Below are 23,963 nucleotides of genomic sequence, written 5' to 3'. Positions count from 1 at the left end.
CGTAGAACTGCACAGACGGGAACACCCCAGCACAGAGTAGGGAAACGTGAGCTTTGGAGTGTCCTTTTAAGTAGTTGGGAAGGGGGTGTGGCCGAGGAGGCTGGGAGGCCGCAGCCCGGCGAGGGGGGGAGTGGCCCGGGGGCGTGGCCGTAGCGTCTGGAATGTTGTTGGGTCCTCGCACCGCATAGTAAGGAGGGGTCACGCCCCTTTTCTCGGAGAGGGCCAATCGGAACGCCGGAGCGGTTTCAAGTCTCCCCTGCCAGCCTGCCCGCCCGCTACCCCACCCCCCCGGAGATTCGCTTTTTCCGTAACAAAATTGCAAAGCTCCGGATGTTCCGCAAGCCGGGCCGCTCACAGGTGGAGGATCCCGGGGCCTATGACGGTGCTTCGGAGCGGGAGGCGCCAGCGGGCTGTAGAGAGGCCGGGTTGAGATCCTGGAGGCGCGCGGGGGTGGGCGCTGCAGCCGCGGGTTGTTTATCTGGAGTACGGAGGGGAGGGGGGAGCCTGGAAACCGCCCCGTGTCCCATTTCCTCCTCTTGTTTTCGCTCCGGATTCTCCATGTTGGACCCAAACTGAGGAGCCCGGAGCTGCCGCCGGGGGATCGGGGCCGGGGGCAACCGGGGGAGCCGTTGCCCGGGCCTCCCGCTCTCCGTACAGGCCGCCTCCCTTCCCGGCCCAGGGGAGGAACAAGAGCAGGGATGTGAACAGCAGTGGGAGTCGGAGTCTCGGGAGCCGGAGCCGGAGCGGGCCCCCGCCCAGGCCCCCCAGCCCAGCCCAGCCCTTGCGCCCGCGCGTCCTCCCGCCCAGCCAGCCCGGGCCCGCGGGATTGTTAGATGGAACACGGCTCCATCATCACCCAGGCGCGGAGGGAAGACGCCCTGGTGCTCACCAAGCAAGGTAGGGGCAGCAACTTCCCAAAACTTTGCGTCGCCCCCGGGCGGGGAGGGGGCTAGCACAGCCCAGAACCCGAGTCTCGGCCCCAGATCTCCCGGGGCTCAGAGTGGGGGATTCCCACCCAACCCCCTACTCCATCCGCCTCTGCGACCTGGTGCGCACCCAGGCCCCGGGGAGGGTTGCGCGGGGCCCCGGGCTCCCAGCGCCCGAGGGGGAGGGGCGTCATCCGCGCAGCTGTCACTCTGTCCTGCACTCCCTCCCCCCGGGCAGAGAGACAGAGGGGTAAGCGCTTGTAGCGCGAGTCCACTCGCGCCCATCCTCTCCAGAGTTGGGGGGTGGGGTCGTCACTTTCCCGCACCAGAGCGCGCGGCTGCCCCAGGACCGCGGGGAGAGAGGTGGGGAGGGGAGGGGAACGAGGGGGTCCCGGACGATCCCGAGCTAGAATGGAGCCGGGACTGGAGTCCAGCAATTCCCAGCCCCCACCCCTCCCGCCCCCAAGCCCGAGGTTGCTCTGGCAGTGGTCGGTGACGGCGTCCGGCGGGACTTGGGACCAAGTTCACCGCCCGGAGGCGGGGGCGGCCGCGGTGGGGGAGGGGCCGAGCTCTGGCTGACCGGACTTGGTCCGCGCGCGGCCCTGCGCTCGGCCTGGGACCTCGGCGCGCGGGACTCTGGCCCGGCCGCCTCCTGCCTCTTTCGCTGAGCAAACAAGCGCGACCCCGAGGCCCGGCCGGAGCCCCTCCCTGCCCCGGTGCGCTTCCCCGGGGCCGCCGCCGCACACACAGAGCCGCGTTTGTTTAGCCCGAGATTGGTGTCCCTGGTTATATAATTCTCCGGATGGCATCAGACCCGGCGTGTTTCTGAATCGCGCCGCGAAAAAGTGCGAGTTCTTCGTGGGCAGTGGCTCGCGGCCCCCGCCTTCCTGCGGGTCGGGTGGAGACACGAGGGGGGTCGCGGGCCCTCTCGGGGGCGGATTTGGGGATCGGAGGGTGATGAGGCCGAGGCCTCTCCTGGGGGCGGGGGAAAGGTTGAGGCCTGAGGGTGGAATCTCTGAGTTTGGTCACGGTGGAGGCCCCGAAACTCTTTTCCCCTCCCCCACGTTCTTCTTAGGGGCCTTGAGGAATGTGTCTAAAATAGTGGACAGAATTTCCGCGGGGAGTAAGGACTAGCCTTTTTTTTTCTGGAGAACTTCCCAGACTGGGGCCACCTGGCCTGAGGCTGGGGAGATCACGCTCTTGGGCCCAAATTCGGAGCGCCCCTGCCCTTCCCCTCAACGCCCCCAGAAGAGGGCAAGAAGGGCCAGTGCTGCACTTGAACATGTTGAGGCCTAGAGCCTGCGGGGGGGCCCAGCTGTGGAGCCTGGGTATAGCCCCACATCCCCGTATTTGGCAACATTAGTCAGCAGACCATTTATTTCAGGGGTTCCCGGTCCCAAGGAGCTCCCCCAACTTGCCTAGGGGCAAACGGGCTGGCCTGGTGGTTTCAGCCATTCCCTAATTCCCCGGTGCAGTGGGGGGGGAGGGGGGCGGCGGGGTGTAGTGTGTGTTTCCTGCATCGCTGGCCCTACTTTCAGTAAGCCTTGCCTGCTCAGATCCCAACCCCCGCAAAAGACCCTGACCCGATGCTCTCCTGACTGCATCACTAACCAGGCTACAACTTCACCCCTCTACTGCCTGCTCAGCTGTGCTGAGGGCTGAAGAGGGGAGGCTTTCTGTGTTTATAACTTAACTTCGGACTCTTCCCGCTCTCTTCCTAACCTCATCTCAGGAAGGGACTCCAAGTGCTAGCCAGAAATGAAGAAATGTGGATGTGGAAGGATTCCAGAGGGGGCAGTGTTGATGAGAAGGGAAAGAAGAGTCCTTAGCTTCCCTACTCTGGTCCTCTCCTCCTGGTGGGGCTCAGGAGGGTGCCTTCCCAGTGAGGGGACCACACCAGGAATGAGGGAAAGCTGGACTTCTGAAGGTAGAGCTTACAAATCAGAGTTGGAAGTTTCATCCACCAGGGCAAGTGGTAGGGAACAGAATAGATGACAGTAGAAGGCAAGCAGCTGGCTTCTTGACAGTGTTCAGCTGCTGATGTTGGTTGGATTTTTCTTAGAGTTACGTTTTTCATTTTTTGTGTGGTTTGTCCTTCAGACTTATCCCTGGAGGAATCTGAATTCTCAAGCAGACAGCTTGGGGGTCTCTCCCCCCCCCCCCCCCCCGTGTAATTTGACTGCATTCCAGAGAAGACATACTTTCTTCCTAGGCTGCTTGGGCACCCAGCAACCAGCAAACCAACTTTTTGAATCCCTCATCACTTAGAAACAAATCCTGCATCTTTAAAAAAAAATAATTAAATAAAATAAAAGTAGGGGTGGGGAGCAGATGTTTTATTTAGCTCCTTTGGAGTTCCATGCCCTCTCCCCTTCTCACAGTGTCCCATTTCTAGGCTCTGCCTCCCTTTGGAAAAAGGGGAAGGAGTACTGAGGCAGTTTATTAATCAGTAAATTTCTAGAAAAATACAAATTGCTCCTAGCATGGGCGGTTTTTTAGTGAAGTTGTTTGCCATTGCAGGTTTTTTTTTTCTTCTTTTTTAGCATTTTGTTCTGGGAGCTTTAAGGCTGGCTGGGTGTGTTGATGATTCAAAAGTAATTACAGTAGGGGAAGTAGAACAAACAAAGTTGCTGAAAGCATTGATGATAAAAGGACCAAAATTGGATCATCTTCCCAGACAGAAGGGTGAAATGGCTTCCTGGTACAGCAAGGATAGGGGTGTGTACGATACCAAAGTAAAAGAGAAAAGTTAATATCAGTTTGGCCAGAAAATGCCATTTATTGCAGCCCCATACGAGGGTGTCGCCCCATTGCTGGGAGATTGTGCCTCGGGCTTCGAGGTTAGATGGGGAGAAGCCAGGGAAATGGGCCCACCTTATAACCTCCCAGTGTGAAATGAGAGGGCGGAGGCAAGCTCCTCCAGAGCTTGAGTGAACCACAGCCCCTCTGGGGGAGTTGGGACCTTTTTTGTTTTGTTCTGTGAGGCCTGAGCCCCTTCCTTTCAGGGAGTGGGTGATGATGCCTTGAGTTGTCTTTTCACATGTAGAACTGAACAACAGGTTCTGGTAACTGACCACCCCTAAGAGTTAGGCAGGTGGCAGGTTTTTCTAACTCTTGCTTTCTCCCCATAAGGGAGAAATTCTGCCTTACTCTCTCATGTAAAAGCTTAAACACCTTTCACTGTGGTTGTAGCTAGGCCCTTAACTTGAAAAGTTTAGACCAAGACTCAGTCTCCCTGGGGCTTTCTTCCTTAGCTTGTTCTTTGAGCATCCAGGGTGTGTGTTCGCAGCTGGCTTCTCCCGCCCCACTGGTGCCTCTCCCCTCCTTGCTCAGTCTCAGCCTTGGCCTCTGTGGCTGCTGAGTCTCGCTCCTCTGTCTCCTTTGGAGTTGTTCCCCCATCTTGGAGTGAGGTAGGGGCTTGTGTGGTGACTTAAGCTTGTGTTTGCTCTCTCCCGAAGCAACCCAAGGGAGCCCTGCTAACTCAGCAGCAACGTTTGTAAATGCCCACCATCCCGGGACTGGGAGTTTGCAGTTCTGCTGCTGAGTTTAACTTGCAGAGCTTGCAACGGACCAGGACTCAGGAAGTGCTGTGAAAACCCCTTGAGAGACGGCAAGGGGTGGTAGTGTCCCTGAATCCTGTCTCCTCCTTCTCAACTATAGGGGTCTTAAAGAAACTGGGTGGAAGAGAGGTCCCGTTTCATGCTCTCGGTGGGACCTTCCAAATCCCTCATGAACACGGACTTTGTTAAAACGGTAAATACGATAGAAGTCACATTTCTAGCCAAGGTGAGTTGATGCTCTCAGCCTTTCTGTGGAAAATTAATACATGTGCTCATAACTAAGCAAGAGAAAGACAATACGTATTTATATGTAAGTATATATCTCTTCCCCTTCTCCTCAACTTTCTTCCTCCTAGCTTTTGGGTAAGTTGGGTTATTGTCTTTTATTACCATCTTGGGAAGTTTGTCTCTCAGGGTGAAGAGGGGATTGGGGGGCAGGGGCAGCAGTTAGAAGTGTTCAGAATTGCTCCAGGAGCAAAATTGGTTGCCTCAGGCCTGGATGCAAATCCCTATTTGCAGTGAGACTTGACAAATCACTTTACTGTGCTGGGTGACTTATCTATAAAATAGGAGTACCGGTCTCTGCCCTTCTCCAATGCCTTGTACTTAGCAGATAATTGATAGATGTTAATGTCCTTCCTTTTTAGACAGCTAGACCCCCACTCCGGTTCTCCTCCGTTCCCCCAAGGACATAGTGCAAACAGCACACGGTCATGTGGGTTTTATTGTTAAAGACAGGTGGCCGGGGGTCAGAGGGGACACTAATGTGAGGGCTTAGGCCTTCTGGAAGAATCACCCTCTGAGACTGACAAACAGCCTTGCTGAACAGACCCCTTCTTTGTGCCCCTGTTACATAGGATGGGGTTTTATGTGAGTAGCATGTGCCTTGGGGCTTTTGCCATCCTGCCTGGTGCCTGGGCATCTGGGATGGGAGGAGGCCGGGGAGCCACGCACCTCCTGTGAAGAGTCTCTGAAGTCTAAACCTTGTGAGCAGTTGCTCGGCCCCTCAGAAGTGGATGTAATGAAGACTTGAGACAACTGTGTGCTGCGTTCTCTTACCGTCTGCATTTGTTTTGAGAGTTAAAGAACCCAGTGAGATTCAGATTTCTTTAAGGAATGCTAGTAACAAGGAAAGAAAAAGAAGCTGGGATTTTGAAGAGAAATAGATGTTCTTAAGCTATGTCTTTGCTGCTGTGGTTTTGGGGTATAACCTTGAGAAAGCACAAACTCAGCATTAAATTGCTTTTCACCCTGTCTCAGGCCAGCCAGCTCGGGAAGCACAGAATTAACTCACTTGTCCTGCTGACACCGGGTTGGGTGTGGCTGTCATGATTCCCTCCCTCTTCTGAAATGGAGGAATAGTTCCCAACTGGGATGCAGATGAGCTTATTAACGTGCAAATCTTATGAAGGAACTAGTAGAAATCAAAGTGGAGAAGTTGACTTAGAACTTGAAGCCTCTCTGGACCAGAGGCCAAATAGAACAGAGTTTCTTTGTCTGGCAGAGTGCCCAGCCCTTCAGGTCTGAGTGTGCCTGCACCAGGTCTGTTATTACAGAATGGGTACTCCAGCGAGCACACGGCCTTCTGGGCAGGAGGTGCAAGGATGTCCTGTTTTATATTCGTCAGCTATTCTAAGGGTTATAGCCTTAAACCTGATCTCTCAGTGGACCTGCTGGCATTTCCTTTCTTTTCCCAGGTGCGCCGTCCTCCCCTCCCACCCTGCCCCCCACCCCAAATCAGGCTTTGCTCTTATTCTCTTTTTATTCACTACCTTCTTTTTCTCTCTTGACATATGAATAGTTTTTGCATCCTGTAGAATTTGCTCTTTCCCACCCACACAGTTCTCAGGGAACAAATGTGGCCCCAACCCCAATGAGAGCCAAGCAGATTCATGGGAAGGCTCAGAGCACATACCGCCGGTGTGTGGAAGTCCCTTCCCAGGACGTGGGTACTAGCTCTTCTGCCTCCGTGGCAGAATGGGGCTAGGGCTCCTCCTTCCCAGGAACAGGGACCTGCAGGAAGAGACAGGAGGCTTGGGTGTTTTGCCTTGTGACGGATTAGAGCGAGTGCCCCTAGAAAGGAAAATCAGGCTCTGGGGTGCAAGTCCCCTGAGACCTGCAGAGACATTGAGCCAATGAGATGTGGTGGGGAAAGGGGCCACGGGGACTCTGGCTGAACCACCCTCCAGTCCTGCAGGGGTTAGTCAGGGACCACTGGCAACCTTTAGACATTGGCTCCCAGCCAGGGACACACATCAGAGACTCCTGTGACACTTACTAAAAATACAGACCCCACCTGGGTCTTAACTGAATCAGAGCATGAGCAGGTGGGCCGGGCATCCGTGTGTTCCAAATGCTCCCTGTGATTCTGACAGGTGTCCCTGGAGAAGAGCCAGGTGAGCGCAGCAGCGGCCCCAGCTGCCTGTTTAGCCCTGAGCAGGAAGAGTCCCTGGAGGGATCCAGTTTTCCTGTTTGTTAAAGATCCTGCGGCTCCTAAAGGGGAGTCCAAAAGTTTTCTGAGTGTGAACGGACAGTCGTGATCCCCACTTACCAGTAATGATCGCGTGATATTTATAGAGCGCTCACTGTGGGGCAGGCACTGCCCTAGCCTTTTATATCTATTGATAGTGTCTCACTTGAGCCTCACAATGACCTTGTGAGATAGGAATGATCCCCACTTGACGAGTGAGGAAAACCTCCGCTGAGAAACCCCAAGCACCTTGTCCACAGGAACGTGGCTGGTTCGTGTCAGCTAGGACTGGCTCAGAGTCAAACCTAACGCTGACCCGCACTGCCTCTCATTCGCGTTGTGCATTCCACTTTTTAGAGTGCCTGTTCAAGCTTTCAGGGGATCTGAAGCCACCTTGTAAGACACCATGCAGTGTAGACCTTTCCTGATCGGCCTGCGAGGAAACAACCCAGGGTGGTGGTGCCTTAGGTGAGACCACAAGGCTGCTTGAGAGGCTGAAGTGGGGCAAGAGCCAGGCTTCCTGACTCCAGCTCAGTGCTCTCTCAGTGGACACACCTATACTGGTGGGCTGGTCCCAGATGCAGCTGGGGTGTGGGAGGAGTAGGTGAGTGACCCTGTAGGTGGGACAGACTCCCTGGCAGGCTCCTTCCATTCCTTCTGCAGGGGCCAGCCATGAGAGGAAGGACGGAAGGAACCGGTTGGCCACCCTCAACGAGCGTGTGTGTGTGTGTGTGTGTGACTGGGATTGGTTTTTGTGGAGTCCTGGAAAAGGCCATTTCCCAGGATTGACCCTGCCACTACTCCTCTGTGACCTCTGGAATGAGAAATCTCTGTGCTCTCTTTCACTGTGAACATTTTGAGACTGAGACTGAGTGAGATAAAGGTATGAAAGTGCTTTGTACTGAATGACTAGCAGCTGAGATTTACTGAGCGTTTTACTAGGGTCAGGACACACCCAGACCGCATTGTAATTCTCACAGCTCTATGTAATAGGTAATGTTAGTCTTTCCATTTTACAGATGAAGAAACTGAGGCCCAAGGCCACACACCTTATATGTGGCAGAGCCAGGATTTAAGCCTAAGTCCATGGCACCTATTGTAACCACTCTGTTGTTCACTGGTCAGAGGAGAGACGGTTGAGGGTCCTTTGCTTTGTCCTGAGCTTTCGTTCTTCTTTCTCCATCTCACTCTCATGCATATGTCACCTAAAGCAGGCTTCTTAGCTGGAGAGGAAAGAGGCACTAGATTCTTCAGGTCTTCCACCAGACCCAAGCGTTTCAGGAATCGGGCAGAGAGCCAAGTCAGGGGCTGAAACAGCCACTAAGAGGGTGTTTGTGTCCTGCTGGCAGGTTTCTTTTAGCCTCCCGGCCTCCCACAGGGCCTTGCTCCACACCTCCTTAGGGGGAGCGTGCAGGAGGCTCAAGGCGGGCAAGTATGGCTTCCAGTCCCCCACAGTGACATCTCTGCTCTAGCAGGCACTGCATACAGTAAAACAAGGGCAGGGTGCAGCCCTTTGGGTTTTCCTGGATGGCATCTCAGGTCTATCCCTGCTGCTGCTGTGAGCCATCAGATCACTTCCTGACATCCACCAAGAGCACTCTGGTGTGGGGCTGGGGGCTGAGCCTGCTGCTGATGTATCTGTGAGGAAACTGCTCTGGTCCAGGGCCTGTTGCTGCTTCTGGGAACCCACCCCCAGCCCCAGCATGTTTCTAAAATATGTTACAGCTGCCCAGGCGGGTGTTCTGCCAATAACTCTTTTAAAGGCTGATTTGGAAATTGACAGAGTATCTTGATCCTGTTTTAGAAGTTGCTAGGGATCCCCTGCTTCCAAAACTTAGTGCTTCTTGAGGGAAGGTCCTGAAGTTGAGGCCCTATGTTGAGATCAGTGACGACTGCTGAAGGGGCAGGGAAAAGGCAGGCTAGGCAGTGAGTGACCGGGTCCCCCACCCTCACCCCACAAGTGGCATTAAGGACCCAGGACTGAAAGAAGCCCTCCTCTCTTAGAAGACAGGTAGAGGCAGGGAGCTGTCCTGTCCAGGGAAGGGGAACTAATGGAGACGTCTGCGTAGGTAGGACGGCCTGGCTGCTGGTCGCAGGGAGGGTGCTAGTGTAGAACATGCTGGTGTGAGCCAAACAACATGGCTAAAACTACTTTTTAAAAGTCCATGCTGGGCTTCCCTGGTGGCGCAGTGGTTGAGAGTCCGCCTGCCGATGCGGGGGACACGGGTTCATGTCCTGGTCCGGGAAGATCCCACATGCCGCGGAGCGGCTGGGCCCGTGAGCCATGGACGCTGAGCCTGCACGTCCAGAGCCTGTGCTCCGCAACGGGAGAGGCCACAACAGTGAGAGGCCCGCGTACCGCAAAAAAAAAAAAAAGTCCATGCTGTCAACTTCACAGCTGCTTTCTGGAACTTCAGGAACTGGTGCCGAGCTGGGTGAGGCCCCCCTGCGTTGTCACCTGAAGAGAGCAGTGTCAGCGGTTGCGCATTGTGGAAACTGGTACACCCTGCCTCTGGCTTCCAGTCTTTCCTGTGTGGGGGATGTCTAGGCATCTCTCACCTTCTTGTTCCCCTGCTGACTCACCTGATGGTCCAAGAGTCCTTCTGTCCACCTGGCGCTTTAGGGCCTGTCCTTAGCCAAGGCACAGATGCCCCTTGCTGAGGACCTGGGAGGACTCCTCTCCACGGGGAGCCCCAATCACATGCATCTTGGCTGCAAGGCCCAGGCAGCTGGCCAAGAAAGGCCAGAAATGCTCCAAATACTCTCCTTCCTCCAAAAGCTAAGGGGAGGGAGGCCCCTCCGGGAGGCCATTTTATAGTGATAGCCAGACTAAATCCTTTGCTGTGGGGGGAATGAGAGATGGTGGAGAAAGAAGTACTCTGAGAGATGAACCAAGAAAGCATCCTTCTACATGAATGGGCTTGTTTAAATCCGACAGCCTGAGAGCTTGCCTTCTGCCGAATCCCAGGCGGATGTGTGAGGAGTTCCTTTGCTGGGACACAAAGCTGTGCTGTTGGCAACAGTGATATCTCAACCTGACCTTCAGAAGAAGGTTAAAAATAGTGTTGTCCAGGCAAAGCCAGTCTTCATCTGTGTGTGCGCGCATGTGTGTGTACACGCATACATGTATGCGCACAGGCTTCTTGAGAGTCAGAGGCAAGTAGTATCCCCACCTGGTGTCTCTTGGGGGCCAGTGATGGTGGACACAAGGGGAGAGGGCATTCTTTGTCTCAAGTGGAACAACCTCACCTGCTTTCCTGTTACTTGCAGAGACCAGCCAAGGAGTTTGCAACTGGAAAACAAGTTTTGTAGTGAATTTGGGAGAAGGTATAGGGGTGGTTTTGACTTTCTGAAACCTGCTCACGATCAGAGTTCCTCTGGCACCTGTCTCATCTTCTGTTCTTGAGCTTCAACCACATGCTGGGTGGGTGGTCACAGTGTTGCCAAGGAGTGGTCATCTCCCCTTAGATAATGTGAAAATGAGCACGGCATTTAAGTTTAGTCTGCACAGTGCCTTACTGTGTTCAGTCAGAGTGGTCTTGCTGTTATCCCAGTTAACGGGTGAGGAAACGAAGGCGCAAAGAGGCTGTGTGGCTGAGTAGTAACTGGCAGAGCCTGGACCCCAGCCCAGGTGATCCTGGGGGGAGGGGGAAGGGGAATACCTCCCACATCCCCACTTCTCTTCACATCCTGCCTCCATAGGAAGCCTCACAGCAGTGAGCTGAAGGGGTGGCTTGGCTTCCCTGTTCTTAGCAACCTGCGCACTTTCTTCTTGAGCCAGAGCTCCCCCCGTTAGGTCTGTGCTGGTCCTTTCCGACATTCAGCCCCAAACCAGATGTTTGGAGCCAGGAGAACAGATGCACATCAGTAATGGAGCTTTGTGGTACCCACTGGAATCCTGCCCTCCCTCACTGGGGAAACCTGTGCAATGAAATCCTCACCGGCCTGTAAACCCTCTTGTGCCAGTGTTCGTCTCCCGGGAGGGGGCCACTGCCCCTTCCTGTCACACACAGAGGGGTGGGGGTGACCTGCACCTGGCTGTCAGGGACACAGTGCTGAGTGCTGGTTGAAAGGAGTCCTTTGAAAGGCTCTTGATATGAGTCTCAGATCCCTCTCTGGGTGTATCCCCTCATCCTTAAACCCCCTCAACAAAGTGGCTCTTGGACCAAAGCTCCTGGTTCACGTTCCTCCCCCCGCCCCCCCCCATTGTCCTCTTGATCTCCCAGAGGTATCTGCCAGTCGGAGCAGGTGCAGGGCCGGGGTGGCGGTGAAGGGAGCCTTGTACTATTTCACCCCTTACACCTTTCATGGACTGCCCAAGAGGACAGCAAAGGAGGGGGGCTGGTCCCCAAACTGATCCTTCACCAGCCCAGCCTAGAGAGGAGTAGGGCACACACTCTTGAGAGATCTCAAGAGTGCACTGCCACTTCCCACCTGTTGCAGGAGTAATCGTACACGATGCCTGAGCTGTAGGGGACCCTACAGAGTAGTTGTTAAGAGCCCTGGCTCTGGGTTCAGGCAGATCTGGGTTCAGATCCTGGCTCTGCTGTCCTACTACCTGTGTAACCTCAAGCAGGTTACTTAAGCTCTCTGTGCTTCAGTTTCCCTTCTGTGAAACGGGGATTAGTGCTTAGAAATGGGTTTGTAGTGAGGATTAAATGAAGTAATGATGTCAAGTGTCTTGACACAGGCCTGGCCCATCACTGGTGCTCAGTAAACATGATCAAGGCCCAGAAAGACGGAGTGGCTTGTCTCAGGTGCCCAGCTCGTCATAGCCCACTTCCCTGTCCTCGTAAGGGAGGGAGTCTAACTCTTCTGGGCGGTTGCAGACCAGCGAAGGCTTCCACAGGTCCTGGCTCTGTAGAAGCAACAAAGGCCCTGGAGGCCCCAGAGTTATTCACTCAGCCAGAGTCACGAGCACCTGCTGCTCAGAAGCCAGAGGCCAGTGAATGTACCCGGGTGAGGCCACTGCAGGCCCCGTCAGGAGGCAGCCATGTTAGGGGGAGGCTGAAGAGGCCCTGATGGCCACTGATTGTCAGTGGCAGTGTTTGTAAAGGTGAGGAGGACACACAGCCTGGAGAAGGACTGAGGGAAGTGGGGCCCCAGTGGGGGAGGGGGTAGTGAGGAATATCTGGGGTGCTGACCTTGCTGTTGTGGGTCTGGGGTCCCTTCCCCAGGCGCCACAGCTCTTTGCTCCGAGCGTCTGCCCCCGGGGTCAAGGCATCTGTGGTCTCTGAGGCCCAGGGGCTGCCTGGCCGCATTGTGTTTTAAGAAGACCTCATCCCCTGCAGAGTCCGAACCAGCTGAGGAGCGCCCCTGCCCCCTCCCAAGCTCCCTGTCTGAGGCTGGAGTGCTCCTGCCTGTTGGGCCTCCCGCAGGGGGCACCGGCGAGGCCTCTCCACGGCCCCAGCCAGCTGCCCCTTTCAACCCCTGCCTCTCAGGATTACTCAGCCTTCACAGCGTCTGTCACTAAGATGCTGAGTGCGTTCTTGATGGCCTCTCTTCAGGAAAGGCTTGGGCTGTGTGGCCTTTTAAGAAAGGCTCAGTGCCCGGGTTAAGCCTCTGATTGTGGTTCTGCGTGAAGAAACCGTAAACCAGAGGAAAAGGGATGGTTCAGCTTTGGTCTTAGAGCTTTGTGTCAGCGTCTGCTTGCGTCCCTGGGCTCGGAATTGAAGGTGGGCCGTACAGGCAGGTGGAGAAGCTGTCCTTTCCTTCCGATTTCTGGATAGATTATTCAGAGTAGGAGAGAGTCCGAGGAACCTCTCATCTTGCTGTCTTTAAGTACTGGGCTCTGCTCTCAAGTTTGTCTCTTGGGCGAGGCCTCCAACGCAACTTTTTCCTTCAGGGCAAAATCCTCAGTCCCTGGAAATCTTGACTCTTCCAGCAGGGCCAGGAGCTTGAGAGTGATATCCAGGTTTTTAGGCTAATTGCTGGGAAAGCCTGAACATTTTCTAAAAGGTTTCTAATGGTCATACCAGTGTCAAGGGATCTGCCTGACCTAGGGAGGGGAAGGAGAGAGAGCACTAGACCAGATGGACTGGGGTGCCCAGCCTGCACCTGCAGGAAGCCCTCAGCCTTCCTGTTGAGCCACAGCTGAGTTGGTTGTCCTGGGGCGGTGCTGACTGCCCTTTGACTGAGGGTCAGCGGCCTCACCTTTGGCCCAGGGAACAGAGTTTGGTTTTCTCTCCTCTCCAGGGGCTCAGGCAGCCCAGTAACTGGGTGTTTAATGGCTCTCCCATCACCTCTTCTGCCAGAGCCGCCTCCGTGCAGGTGCAGCATGTACTCTGAGGACTGAGCCAGGGAGCTTGGCCTTGCTGGGGTGGGGGGCTCACCACATTGCCCCCCCCTTTCCCTTCTTAAACCCAGCAGCACGGGGAAGGTTATCCTCAGTGCCACGTTCTGTTTGCCCCCCCCCCCCCCCACATAAAGGCAGACATTTCTGGCACTTACTTCCCTGCACAGGAGTTTGCCCTGTGCTTTAAAGCCGAGTGGGGTGGATTTCATCCCAAGGCCTGGCCCCTGCCCTGGCCCCCGGAGAGGAGACCTGTGGCTGAGGACCATTCTGGCAGTGGTTGTGCGGTGCCACCTCCTGGCCACAGTACCCATCCTGGCTCCCTGCTCATCCTCAACAGTTGCTGGCACAGTTCCTCTAAAATAAAAGGAGCTTGGTGGGGGTGGGGAGGAAGGCGGTCCAAGAGGGAGGGGATGTATATACACATATAGCTGATTCACTTCACTGTACAGCAGAAACTAACACAACATTGTAAAGCAGTTATACTCCAATTTAAAAAATAATAAAAGGAACCTGAAAAAGACTTTCCGAAGTCCATTTCTGGTTGATCCTGTAAATGCTTATAGCTTTTTCTATCAGCTTGGCCTTTCTGGGGCTGCCTTGCCAAGCCTTCTATTAAAATGGCTTTGTATTTCCAAAGCGCAAACTGTCAAGGCAGGACTTAGCAGCTGTAGCCGAGAAGCAGGGACGTCAACGCAGAACCCAGCGCTGGATGTATGTGTCCCAAGAGAGTGATATGCCTGTGGTCTTTGAGGGGAGGGAGTGTTAAGGAAAGTGACTGGAGTGTGGTATGGACACAAGGGTGTGAATGAAACTTGTAGTTTCTTGGGGCTGAAGCTGTTCTATTTTCTAGTCTGTTGTTGTAGCCTGGGCTCAGTGCTGCCTACTAACTGATTGAAGGAAGCTGACTTAGAACAGGGCTGTAGCTGCACCGACTTGAAGAGGTCTAGCTCACTACCTTCTCTAGAATGGGTAGTATTCTGGGAACTGGTGTTAGGGAGGATTTTTGTGAATTACCTTGGAGTGTTCCCTCAGTGTGCTGCTACCAAAGTAGATTCTATAGCTGGCCCCATCTCTCAGTGCCCCTTCACCCCCACGGAATGAAGAGCAAGTTTTCTGCAGTTCACTTCCCAAACCAGGGACTGGGGATTCCTGCTGTTTCTAGTTTACAGAGAAGATGTTGGAATAAACATGTACATTTCACCATTGACTGTATTTGGTTGTTCGCCAAGCACGTGCCTTGTGCCCCAGTGGAGCTTATAAACTAGAGGGGATAGAGCACGGGGGTGGGTATTTGTGGACAGACGCCCTGTAGCTAACGCCTCTGTCGTTCCCTCCACTCTAGGCCTGGTCTCCAAGTCCTCTCCTAAGAAGCCTCGTGGACGTAACATCTTCAAGGCCCTTTTCTGCTGTTTTCGCGCCCAGCATGTTGGCCAGTCAAGCTCCTCCACTGAGCTCTCCGCATACAAGGAGGAAGCCAACACCATTGCTAAGGTAGCTGGATCCAGGGTGGTGTGATGCCAGCAAGGACGGAACTGCTGTGAGCGAGTGGGGGTCCCTGCAACCACGGCAGGGAAACAGGGCAGCCTTGCCTGAGTTGGAAGATCTCTGGCCCGGAGGAGGCCCTTCCTCTGTCCTTCCCATAGTGGTCCATCTTCTTCTTGTTGATTCCCATTTGTGGTGTGGGCCATCTGGATGTCCCTGTGGTTTCTGAGGGGCCCCGCGGTCCAGATCCTTCCAGGTTCCAGGAACCGTGCAAGGTGTTTTGCGTAGGTTGTCTCATGTGACCCATAGCAGCCCTGCAAGGAGAGCCACAGGATTCCCACTCACAGACGGAAACTGAGACTCAGAGGGTGTATGTAGCCGCTGAATAGTTAATGGTTAATAAATGGTAGTATCAGGGTTTGAACTCAGATCTCTCTGGTTGTAAGTCCTGTGATTGTTGTTTTTTATTTTTAACTAAGCAAAAATACCTTCCAAGTTACTAGGCTTTCAGGGAACCAAGGAATTGAAATTCGATCACATTCTTGATAACCCCTTCCAGCACTATCACCTGTACCTGTGAGAGACATTTGGAAATGTGTGGGTGTCTTTGATTCTTATAATTACCAGAAGATATGTCTGGCATTTCAGAGGCGGGGGACAGAAATCCTCCTTTCCGCAGTGCCATTTGTACTTCTTTCTGAAACACCAAGGTTTAGCTGTCCTTCCTCTCTTTCAAAACCAGGCTAAAGATACACATCAGTGAAAAATCACCTCATTATCCAAAAGGGGACAATGGTTAAATGAAGTACAACATGACGGTATTAACTGAACTATTAATTTTTACTAAGAGTTCACAACAATGTGGAAGAGTACTGAGTTGCAACATTAAGTCAAAAAGCAGAATGCAGAGCTTCCCTGGTGGTGCAGTGGTTGGGAGTCCGCCTGCCGATGCAGGGGACACGGGTTCGTGCCCCGGTCCGGGAAGATCCCACATGCCGCGGAGCGGCTGGGCCCGTGAGCCATGGCCGCTGAGCCTGCGCGTCCGGAGCCTGCGCTCCGCAACGGGAGAGGCCACAACAGTGAGAGGCCCCGGCTCCCCCCCCCCCCAAAAAAAAAGCAGAATGCAAAATTATATGTCATGAAGAAAAAAGACTGCTTGCCAAAGCAAGCTTGAAGGAAATGCACTAAAATGCCAACATTAAGTTTTTCTAAGTGCTAGGATTTTAATTTTTCTTCAGGGTTTCCATTAAGATCACTTACTTGTTACATCATAACGTTTTACTTATTAGCCAAAGGCGGGAAGAGGCTTTCTGAGCTCTCTGCACTCTACCTCCCCTCACATTTCAGGACCCACAGTGTGGGCTCACATTGGCTTACTTGTGTTTTGTAGGGGCTCAGTGCACCTCCCCCTAATCTAGGCCCCCAAGGAGGATGGAGGAAACACATGTTCTCAAAGAGAAGCCTGGGTTTCAGGACGAAGCAAGAGGCCAGACCTCCACAGTGAGGAGTTCCGATTTTGATTCTGCCTCTGACTCTGCCCCTGCCTCAGCTGCTTGAGCCCCGTTCCTTGGAGAGGCGACAGCAGCTGAGAACAGGGACACCTCCTTCTCCGTCCTTCATCAGGCCGAGTGTGCAAGGAAGATTTTGGCCCCTTTCCTGCCCAGCTCCTAAGGAAAGCCACTTTTGTTGTGTCAGAGCTTTCCAGGGGGCTGGGGTCTTGGGGAGAAAATTCGCCTCCAGGCCTGAGTGGGCTTTAGACAACCAGGAAAGGCATTAGTGGGCTGGCACTGACCACCTTCTTTTCTCCCTTAGTCGGATCTGCTCCAGTGTCTCCAGTACCAGTTTTATCAGGTATGTGAATCTCACAGGGTATGGCCTCAGAAGCCCCAACACCCAGTGATACCTGCTAACCCCATGCCCCATGCGGTGAAGCCCTCATTCCTCTGTGTCTGGCTGGCTAACTCCCTGCCCTTGGAAGCTGTTTGTCCCAGATATTTGCTGAGGGCCCACCACGTGCAAGGCATTAGATTGTGCAGGGGACAGCCGGTATCCATCACCAGCTCTGGCCTCCATCTCCAGTATCCGGATCACTTCACAGTCCCAGGCTGAAGGAAGGAGCCCGCTCAGTCTCTTCTTTCTCTGCCTCTTGGCCTTTAAGTGTCGCCTCTCTTGGGTTGAAGTAGGGGGCTTCCATCTCCTCAGTGGGCCCAGCTCTTCCCAGAGTTCTATTGGGGAAAATTAGTCTTTCTTGGTGGCAGATTCAGTAGCCTGGCTCTGGTTTTAGATTCCAGGGACCTGTCTGCTCCCGGAGGTGACAGAGGAAGATCAAGGAAGAATCTGCGTGGTCATTGACTTGGATGAAACCCTTGTGCATAGCTCCTTTAAGGTAACTGGACATCTGGAGCTCTTCTTACACTCATCCTGGGCTGTCCTGGAAGCCTGACTGCAGGTGCCAGTGAAGTGGCCTAAAGTTGATGATGGAAGAGTGATCAGAAGTAGGAGGGCCGGCCTCTGGCATTTGGCCACAGTTGCATCACAGATACCTGGAGGCCCCACCAGAGAATGATGTTGAGTGGGAGCCCCTGCTCTCCGCAGTTGCTGACAACAGGCTACAGCTGCCCCCCCACCCCGCCTCGTCGCAGCACAGCCACCAGGGCTCTGTACAGGGGTACAAAAGAGGGGTTAAGTCAGCCTTGGGCCATGCCCCTATCCATTTTATCAGGATGTTTGTTAAGAAAGCCCAGAGGCTGTCTGAGCTCAGGTAGAATTTGCAGGTGGTGGTAAGTAGGGAAAACCAGAAGGGGTGTCGCAGCCTGTACTTGGGTGAGAGCCACTTAGTTGGGACAGCAGGAGCTTCCTAGGGCCTCTGATATCTGTCCCTCCCCACCCCGCCCAGGGGGCGGAGCACTGGCTGTGGCAGGGACTGGGGTGTGGCTGGGCTCTTGTCCCTTCCCACGAGCTGACTCATTAACTCTTCTGCTTTCCAGCCAATCAACAACGCTGACTTCATAGTGCCTGTAGAGATCGAAGGGACCACTCACCAGGTGAGCTGCTGCCAGGCCACGCCCAGCCCAGGAACTCGGGGTCTTCTGCTCCTCGGGGCTTGTGTTCCATCAGTTGATCCTTTCCTATAACTTCAGCCTCTCTGCTTTTATTGGTAACCTTTCACATTCGAGGCTTTCGCATCTTAAAAAATGCAGCCCCTCATCCCCCTCTAGCTGTCACCTTTTTTCTCTTTGCAGCCAAGCTGTTTAAAATTAAATTATTTAATAGTAGTAATAGCTATCATTTACTTATCTCCCCTGCCCCTAATGAATGTGACCAGCACTGTTATATGACTTAATACATTTTCTCTAAAGCTGAAGAGTTGGTGTATCTGCCTGTTACAGACAATGAACGAAGTCAGTACTAGCTGTTTTCTCTCCTCCCCTGCCCACCCATTCCATCTAGCTGGTGAATTTCTTTCTCCCCAGAAAAGGCATCTCCTCCTCTGTAAAGCTTTCTCCAATTCCCCTTCCCTTGGGGTCCCTACACTGGATTCTGCCACAATACATACTCAGTACACATCTGTCAAAAAGCGCTTGAATCTAAATAAGGTGAGGCTCTAGCCCTACACAACCTGCTCAGTCCAGGGTTAAGGATCCTGTGGTGTTGATAGTCAGATAGAAGAGTTACTTGTAGGGACATGGGGTTTGAGGCTTCCATGGGTGGTCAGCACTATCCTGTGTCCATTAGAAGCTTTCTTCACCCCACCACCCTCCTCCCAGCTGAGGTGCTCTCCCAGTCCCAGTGCTGGACCCTGCACAGCAGCTCTTTACAGTCTAGTTGAGGGTATAGAGAAATACACAGAACCCACAGATTTTTTAAAGAAGGTGTATCTTCAAACACTGTGAACTCCTGGCTAACAAGGAGAGGTGTGAATAATGGAAAAGGGATGACATTTACATGAGCGGGGGGTGGGGGTGAGGTGTCTACCTGCAGAAGGTGCGTTTTCAGCAAAGAATGTTGAGAGGATGCCAAGCTTGATGAATAGCCAGGAGGAGGGACGGACTTGTTGAAGGTTAAAGAAATGGTAAATGAGGGCTTCCCTGGTGGCGCAGTGGTTGAGAGTCCGCCTGCCAATGCAGGGGACCTGGGTTCGTGCCCCTGTCCGGGAAGATCCCACATGCCGCGGAGCGGCTGGGCCTGTGAGCCATGGCCGCTGAGCCTGCGCGTCCGGAGCCTGTGCTCCGCAACGGGAGAGGCCACAACAGTGAGAGGCCTGTGTACCGCCAAAAAAAAAGAAATGGTAAATGAAAGGAGGTCCAGTTGTGGCTACCTGGAGCAGAGGGTTCCTGCAGCAGAGCTGGGAGGGGTCTGGTGAGTCTATGGCCAGTCCAGGCCGTCTCCAGGAGGGAGAGCATGGCAGGCACATGCTCTTGAGCAGGGAGTGAGCTGGATGAAAAGAACTTCGAAGGAGTGGTTCCAGTAGCACCTGTGTAGGCTAGATGAGAGGAGAACACCTGGATGGAGACAGGGAAGCAATAGACAGCAGGCCCATGAGGGACATGCGGCCAGTGAAGCTTTTAGGCCATAATGTGCAAGGTTATGAAAGGTGGACACCAGGGTTAGGGGTGGCTGTCAGGGGCAAGCACAAAATGGGGGCGTCACTAGAGCAAGATGCTGCAGGGTGTCAGATCTGCGGTCACTGAGGGGAAAAAGTCACTTTCCCCTGGTGCATTTCAGAGAAGCTCTGCGAGGGCATGAGGTTTCAGGAAGTATCTGCGACCCTGCCTGATGGGGTCCTGGACTAACTGTCCTGTCAGAGCCAAGGACAGGAGACTCCCACAGAGGCTGTGGCTGGATTCAAGTAATCCAGGATAGGCTGTCTCCATCTGTGAGGCCTATTCTTGATTACTTGTTTCTGGAGGCAGCTGATGGTTCGCCGCCGGAAGCAGATGGCTCCTGGGACATTAGGTGTTTTTGTTTCTTCCTGAGCTGGGTCAAGGTTGGGACCACTGAGCCGGCAGAAGCCTGGTGAGGAGGTGACGCTCGTGCCCTGGTCTGCGGGGCAGAAGGCTTCCAGCCAGGTGGTCCCAGAGGCTGGGGTGTGGGAGTCCAGACAGAGTAAGGTCTGAACCTACTTACTGCTCTTTGTGTAGGTGGTGACGGTGACCGATGCCGTGGGGCTTCACCCTCATAGGGATGCCTCCAACAAGCCTTTCTGCTTTTCCTCAGGTGTACGTGCTCAAGAGGCCTTACGTGGATGAGTTCCTGAGACGAATGGGGGAACTCTTTGAATGCGTTCTCTTCACTGCCAGCCTAGCCAAGGTACCTGGGGGCAGGAGGGGAGTAAAGGACTGGGAGCAGGTGTGGCAGCTCCTTGCAGGTCCGCAGGATACCACGGGGAAACCAGGACTGCATCCAAACAAAAAGCTTCTTCTCTCTTCTCAGTATGCTGACCCTGTGACGGATCTGCTGGACAGGTGTGGGGTATTCCGGGCCCGCCTGTTCCGTGAGTCCTGTGTGTTTCACCAGGGCTGCTATGTCAAGGACCTCAGCCGCCTGGGAAGGGACCTGAGGAAAACCCTCATTCTGGACAACTCGCCTGCTTCTTACATCTTCCACCCAGAGAATGCAGTGAGTGGTCCAGATACACCCACATTGCAGGGATTGGGAGAGTTCCTGCCCTGGAAGGAGGAGGGAGAAGGGGATGGTGGTGGAACCATGGGCTTTACCGGAGGAGGGCACCATCCCAGGTGGACCAGCCAGCCCCCGGGGTCTGGGGCAAGGGAGGGAAGCAGTGGCGGTCGGGAGGCTTACGCTGCCTTCTCCCTCTCCAGGTGCCTGTGCAGTCTTGGTTTGATGACATGGCAGACACTGAGCTGCTGAACCTGATCCCAGTCTTTGAGGAGCTGAGCGCAGCAGAGGATGTCTACACCAGCCTTGGGCAGCTGCGGGCCCCTTAGCCTTCCCTGCCGCCAAGCAATGGCCATCCCAGTAGGGGACTTTCCTACACTGTGCCTTTATGATCAGCCTGACAGAGCGGAATCTGGAGCATCTCACCAAATGAGACCTGGAAATAGAAGTGATTGGAAAGAGCTTTAGGACAGGTTAGATGCTGAGTGGGCAGATGTCAGACCAGCGATACCCAGAGCTGCCTGCTCCCTGAGTTGGGTTCCCGAGATGTGAGTGTGTGTATTTGTGTGTGTGTGTGTGTGTGTTTCTTGCCTTGAACTGTGGTCCCGGGATATAAGTGTTTCAGGTTGGGGGAGAAAGTGAATGATCAAGACTCTCCCCAAGTTAGTTTGTCTCCTCTCCTGTCACCCTGAGAGCCACCGAGCTCTATAGGGATGAAGACCATTGAAGGCTCCGTCGCCAAACCTATGGCCTTTCCTCAGCATTGTAAGGCTTATGCCACGGAGAAAGGTAGGGTCAGAGGCTGCCTTCGGGTGCCCCAGGCACACATCTTCCTGAAGCCTTTCTCTAGCCGACTGCTGCAGACAGAAAGACGACACTTCTGGGGAGATGAAAGCTTGTATCCAGAACTGGTAGCCCCAGTGGCCATCAGGTCCTGTGGCCCAAGGGCTGCACTAGCCTCTGGCCGAGTGCCTGGCTCAGGCCCTTTCTGTGTCTCCCCAAGGCTTGGGTGCCGGGCCTGCCTTCCTCGCCACCTAGCCACAGTCTTGAACCTGTGGGGAAGGAGGTCTTCTCCCTGCCCTGGAAGAGGACAGATAACTGATTTCCGTTCTTTTGACTCTGTTTTAAAATTCTCTTTCGAAATATGGAGTGTTGGGCTGTTCTGTTTCTGACAGGGCTGCAGTCCTGGGCCTGAGGTGAACGTGGGAGGCCCTTGGCGGTGCAGGGAAGAGGAGAATCCCAAGGGCATGAGTGTGTGTGTCCCCTTGGCTTGTAGGTCAGCTGGGCTCGAGATGTGTCCCGAAGTCTGCTCTTCAGGCATTCTGTGCTGGTGCTGCCGCAGGGACTTTGTCCCCAAGCCTGGGAAGGGCGCTCTGGGTCCCACCCACCTGTTTCTTGGGCAGGGCTCTTTTCTCTCGTGTCTTCCCCCAGGGCCAGGTGTCTTCGTCCTTCCTGGCTGTTGCTTTTTCTCTCCAGGGTCTCAGGCACGCCTGCGTTTCCTGGGCTGAGGGGCTGCGTGTTCTCACCGTTTAGTTTGCCAACGTAACGCACGTGCCTCCTGCCAATGGTAACAGGTGTGAGTGAGCTCTTCACACACCTGCGCTTTGCGTGTCTGTTTGCTTCCAAAGTTTCTTAATAGTGAATGCTTTAAAAAATAAGTCACACAAAGGAAGTTTCCCCAGGATGGAAAACAAAAGGGGAAGTGCTGCTGTAATTGGGAGCACAAGGGATCCCCTAGAGGGAGCCCCACTTCAGCATCACTGCCTTAGCCATGGCCTCTCCTCCCTCCGTCGGGCGGGAGGGGGTTCCTATCCCCCTCTCTGTTTTCCCTGGAGGCAGATGTCACAAAGCATTTGTAAGTTGCTTCAGGTGCAAGAACACCGCCCACTCAGGACTTTCCCCCATTATCCTTTTCAGACTGGCCACACACTAGGGCAGTGTGAGGAGCTAGCCGGGACCAGGTGGTGGAGCAGCAGCTTGGCGTTCTGACCGCCTAGCATCCTTCTCTAGCATTGTGATGCCACCTCCCCTCCTTGTCCCAAGGTTGTGAGGCTTTGTCTTTCCCTTTGGTGTCACGTGAGTAGAACAGGGTCCCCAAAGCCCATGTGATCATTTCCCAGGCATCATTCCCTGGTGCCTGTGGGATCCTGCTTCATGCAGGTAGGGGAAGAGGGCTCCAGGGCCGGCCAGGAGCGACACCTCCTGAAGGAAAATGGGAGCTTCTGATTCTAAGGCCCTGGCCTAGGCCTCTACCCTAATATTGCAGGAGGGGCCTCTCTCCCAAGCCCCATCCTAAGGATTAGCCCTTGGGCCAAATCTGCCATGGGGTCCAGCTATGCTTTTCTGACTAAATAAGCAATAAGAGGCTCTAAGCTGATCCAGTTCCGAGGCCCCTTTCTGCCCTGCTTTGGGTCTCCTTGCCTCCAGGTGAAGGAAGAGCTGGTGCCACCCGCTTTCCTATCAGACTTGTCCAAGTGTTCCAAGGGACTCATGACCAGAGCCCAGGATGGCTTGGTGGGAGTGTCCCCGCTGCTTCTGCATGAAGCCTGGCTCCATAGGCCTCGCTCTCGCCAGAACCCTGCCCTGCCCCCATGCAGTTCCTCACTGGAAATGCCACACCCCCACTCACCCTCTCCTCCCTTCCCTGGAGAGGCAGCTCAGCCAAATAGGTCTAAGCAGGGTCCATCGGTGTGGACCAGAGCCAGCCTGAAGTCATTATGCACCTTCTGGTCTCCAGTTTCACAGTGTGTTAGGGGCAAGAGATGACTGCAAGACGTGCTCCTTAGAGGAATCAGGCCAGACTCAGTTTTGAAGGAAGGCAAGATTGAGAGGGAGCCAATTCACCCCAGGATCTCTTCCGGGGTTTCCTACCAGCCCTTCCTGTTTGAGGCTGGTCTTCGGGAAGCAATAGGCCACCAGGCCTGGTCGACCCCAGTTCACGCCGTGCCAGGAATCTGCCCACCTGCCAGGTTCAGTTCTTTAAGGTGCCTCTTCAGGGACACAGTGTGTCTCTCTGATTGGGCTTCTAAATCAAAAGCCTGATGTTCGTGTCCCTCTCATAGGGGGAGCTTTGGACACAGGACCGGTTTGAAAGGGTCAGGTAAGAGTTTCCACTCTGCACATTGTAGAGGGGACACTCTGTAGGTCCATGGGTCCCTTACTATAGCGAGGTTGAGTAAATTTGCCTTCAGTTAACCTGGGACCTTCTGTTTAATTCCCTCCTGCCTCCCAAAGATTTTGACCATTTTATAAATTCACCTCTGTTAACAGTGGCCCAGAAACTTCTCTGTGCTAAAAGCATGGGAAGTCTAAAGGCAGTCATTCCCTGGGAAATGGATCCCGTTCTGTTTTGCTACCCCCTACCCTGTTCATGAGGCCTCATTCAATAAGGCAAACCCCCCGTAAGGCTGTCCTGTATCCCATGTCCCAGACAGGTCAAGTGTCTGCGGAAAGTAAGCCTGTTTTCCCCTTCAGGTCTTCAGTCGGTTACTTGCCACTACTGTCCCTCAGTCGCCTTTTTCGTAAAATGGGGTTTTAGTTTTGTCCTTTTATTTTAATACTGGTAAATACTTGCATTCAAGCAGGGGAGGGAAGGCAGGGGTCTGGCCCCC

At 54.1% G+C, this 23,963-nt stretch overlaps 1 protein-coding gene across 1 annotated transcript; it reads left to right on the top strand.

Annotated features, from left to right (window-relative positions):
* The first annotated feature begins 301 nt into the window (after nt 1-301).
* On the top strand, nt 302-22,007 carry CTDSP2 (CTD small phosphatase 2). Its single transcript, XM_029204149.1, has 8 exons — nt 302-897; nt 14,594-14,742; nt 16,546-16,584; nt 17,018-17,119; nt 17,721-17,777; nt 19,951-20,043; nt 20,167-20,352; nt 20,556-22,007. Exons 1-8 carry the CDS (start codon nt 834-836, stop codon nt 20,679-20,681), a joined length of 816 nt encoding a protein of 271 aa, XP_029059982.1. The 5' UTR covers nt 302-833; the 3' UTR covers nt 20,682-22,007.
* The last annotated feature ends 1,956 nt before the right edge of the window (nt 22,008-23,963 follow it).

Source organism: Monodon monoceros, unplaced genomic scaffold (genome assembly GCF_005190385.1).
Source record: "Monodon monoceros isolate NGI ecotype Baffin Bay Population unplaced genomic scaffold, NGI_Narwhal_1 Super_Scaffold_6, whole genome shotgun sequence".
In the NCBI taxonomy this organism is placed as follows: Eukaryota; Metazoa; Chordata; class Mammalia; order Artiodactyla; family Monodontidae; genus Monodon; species Monodon monoceros.
This window is presented reverse-complemented; position numbering and strand designations above follow the sequence as displayed.

What these genes read in the sequence shown, in the direction of transcription:
- CTDSP2 (XM_029204149.1), top strand. Translation starts at nt 834, where the DNA reads ATGGAACACGGCTCCATCATCACCCAGGCGCGGAGGGAAGACGCCCTG. An exon ending in TTGTGCATAGCTCCTTTAAG is followed by an intron (nt 17,120 to 17,720) that starts GTAACTGGACAT and finishes TCTGCTTTCCAG; the next exon opens with CCAATCAACAACGCTGACTT. An exon ending in TCTTCCACCCAGAGAATGCA is followed by an intron (nt 20,353 to 20,555) that starts GTGAGTGGTCCA and finishes CTCCCTCTCCAG; the next exon opens with GTGCCTGTGCAGTCTTGGTT.